The sequence below is a fragment of the Coenobita brevimanus genome, chromosome 55 (assembly GCF_032717465.1).
Source record: "Coenobita brevimanus isolate Jiangsu-jjx chromosome 55, ASM3271746v2, whole genome shotgun sequence".
Taxonomy (NCBI): Eukaryota; Metazoa; Arthropoda; class Malacostraca; order Decapoda; family Coenobitidae; genus Coenobita; species Coenobita brevimanus.
Genome location: NC_137008.1, coordinates 8,184,992 through 8,186,968, shown reverse-complemented (window position 1 = coordinate 8,186,968; position 1,977 = coordinate 8,184,992). Strand labels below are relative to the sequence as shown.

Genomic DNA, 1,977 nt, shown 5'->3' with positions numbered 1-1,977 from the left:
CCTCGCATCACTCCTTGGGGAGCTGAGGGCAGGAAGGGGAATGGCCGTCTTCCTCGACCTCGAGAAGGCATTTGAACTGGCAAACCCCACTGTTATCCTTGCAGCTCTTGCAGCCAAGGGTGTGGGAGGCAGGCTTCTATCCTGGATCCGGGATTTTTTCCAGGATGGTTCTGCGGGGGTCCGTTTCCACTTTTCACCTACATCCCAATGGCACCAGGGAAGCATCTAGAAAATACAAAGTGTCTGCCATTCGGCCTCCGTCCCCTAGACTTTCCACTGCTTCTCGGGGGTCACCAGCTTACTCTTGTCACTACACACCAGTATCTGGGGGTCTGGTTTGACCAGGGCCTAACCTTTGCAAGCCACGTCAGATACCTGCGGGAACGTGCTTCCACCCGCCTCGCTGCTCTCTGGTACCTTTCAAAAAGGAGTTTGGGGGCATTGTTTTCTGTCCTCCGCACGTTTTACATTCACTCCATACGATCCTTGGTGGACTACGAAGCAATATGTATGACTGGTCTCTCCCTACCTATCTCCAAGTCCTTGGAAGTTCTACAGAATAATGCTATACGTATCATGCTCGGAGCTCCACCTTGGACACATCTAGTGAATTTGCATTTGGAGAGTGGGCTGCCATCGCTGACGCACCGCATCGCGCTACGCGCAGCAACAATCACACTCCAGCTGGTGCAGCGCCGGCCTGATCTACCTATCTCAACCCTACTCAAACGACTTTTGGGCCATCCACCTGAGGCGCTCCCTCAACGTGACTGGGCCCGAACCACAGCTGCCACCATTCACAATTTGGGAGCTGCTCCAAGCTTGTGCCAAGACCCTGATTCTCCTTTCCCTGGCTTTGAAGATCCACCACCTTGGACTCCACTCCCTTTCCATATCCTCAGTCCATCAGAGGCCAAACCTCGCGCCTCTATTCCTGCCATGATTCTTCAGGAAGGTCTTAGTCGGGTGGCTGCTTTAGACTCCCCGGGTTCGGCCACCTACTTTACTGACGGCTCTGTTTCCCCTGACGGCTCTGCTGGATCTGCTTTTGTCGTGGGGAATTTGGTTGAATCGTGGCGTCTCTCCCCAGGAGTGTCTGCCTTCCAGGCAGAGCGTGCAGCCATTTTGGGTGCATTGTGCCATGCTCATCACCACCATCATAGACGTGTCATTATCCATACGGACTGTCTTTCCTCCTTTCAACGGCTATGCTCTTTCTCCCTCCATGATAATGTGTTCCTCCTAACAGCAATCTACACAGTTGCAACTCTTCTTGTCCAAAGGGGAGCCACTATCATTCTTCACTGGCTCCCAGGTCATATCGGGATTACTGGCAATGAAAGAGCTGATGACGCGGCACACGCTGCCTGCTCTCATCCGGAGATAACATTCCCCTTCCTCCCCAGCCCCTCATACATTCTTGGAGCTCTAAAGGCAACCATAGGCAGGCTGTCCCGGGAGGAACACCAACTATGCATCTCGGGGGGGCTCTAGCTCTGCAGATTGGTATGCCACCGCTACAACATACTCTCCCCTCCTGCCTCCTAAGGGCCTGCCTAATTATTTAGTAGTGAGACTACGGAGATTGTGCCTGGGGTTCCCCTGCTTCAAACAGATTGCTGGTACGGAGCCTGATCCGTGTCTTCATTGCTTGGCTAGGTCCGATGTGCCTCTCGTACATTACCTCCTTCACTGCCCTGCTACATTTCTAAGGTCTTGCCCCGATGTGGGCCATGCCCTATCGGGCGATGAATTTAGGGATGCTGCTGGCATTGTTGCCAAAGCACATTTTAATGTTTTACTTAACATGGTTAGGGACTACCCTCCACCACGATAATTTCGGAATGAGCACTATATGTGCAACTGTGATGGGCTCTTTGTTTGCCCGTGTCCCAGTTTAACTGGGACGAATATCACAAAAAGAAAAAAGGGCCAAAACGGCTAGCAGAGTCGAGTGCCCATCACACTCGCCTGTTT

At 52.7% G+C, this 1,977-nt stretch overlaps 1 protein-coding gene across 1 annotated transcript; it reads left to right on the top strand.

The window, feature by feature from the left end:
- Positions 1–207: 207 nt before the first annotated feature.
- Positions 208–1,494, top strand: LOC145401245 (uncharacterized). The gene has a single exon (XM_080273581.1). It carries the CDS (start codon positions 208–210, stop codon positions 1,492–1,494), a length of 1,287 nt encoding a protein of 428 aa, XP_080129707.1.
- Positions 1,495–1,977: the final 483 nt, after the last annotated feature.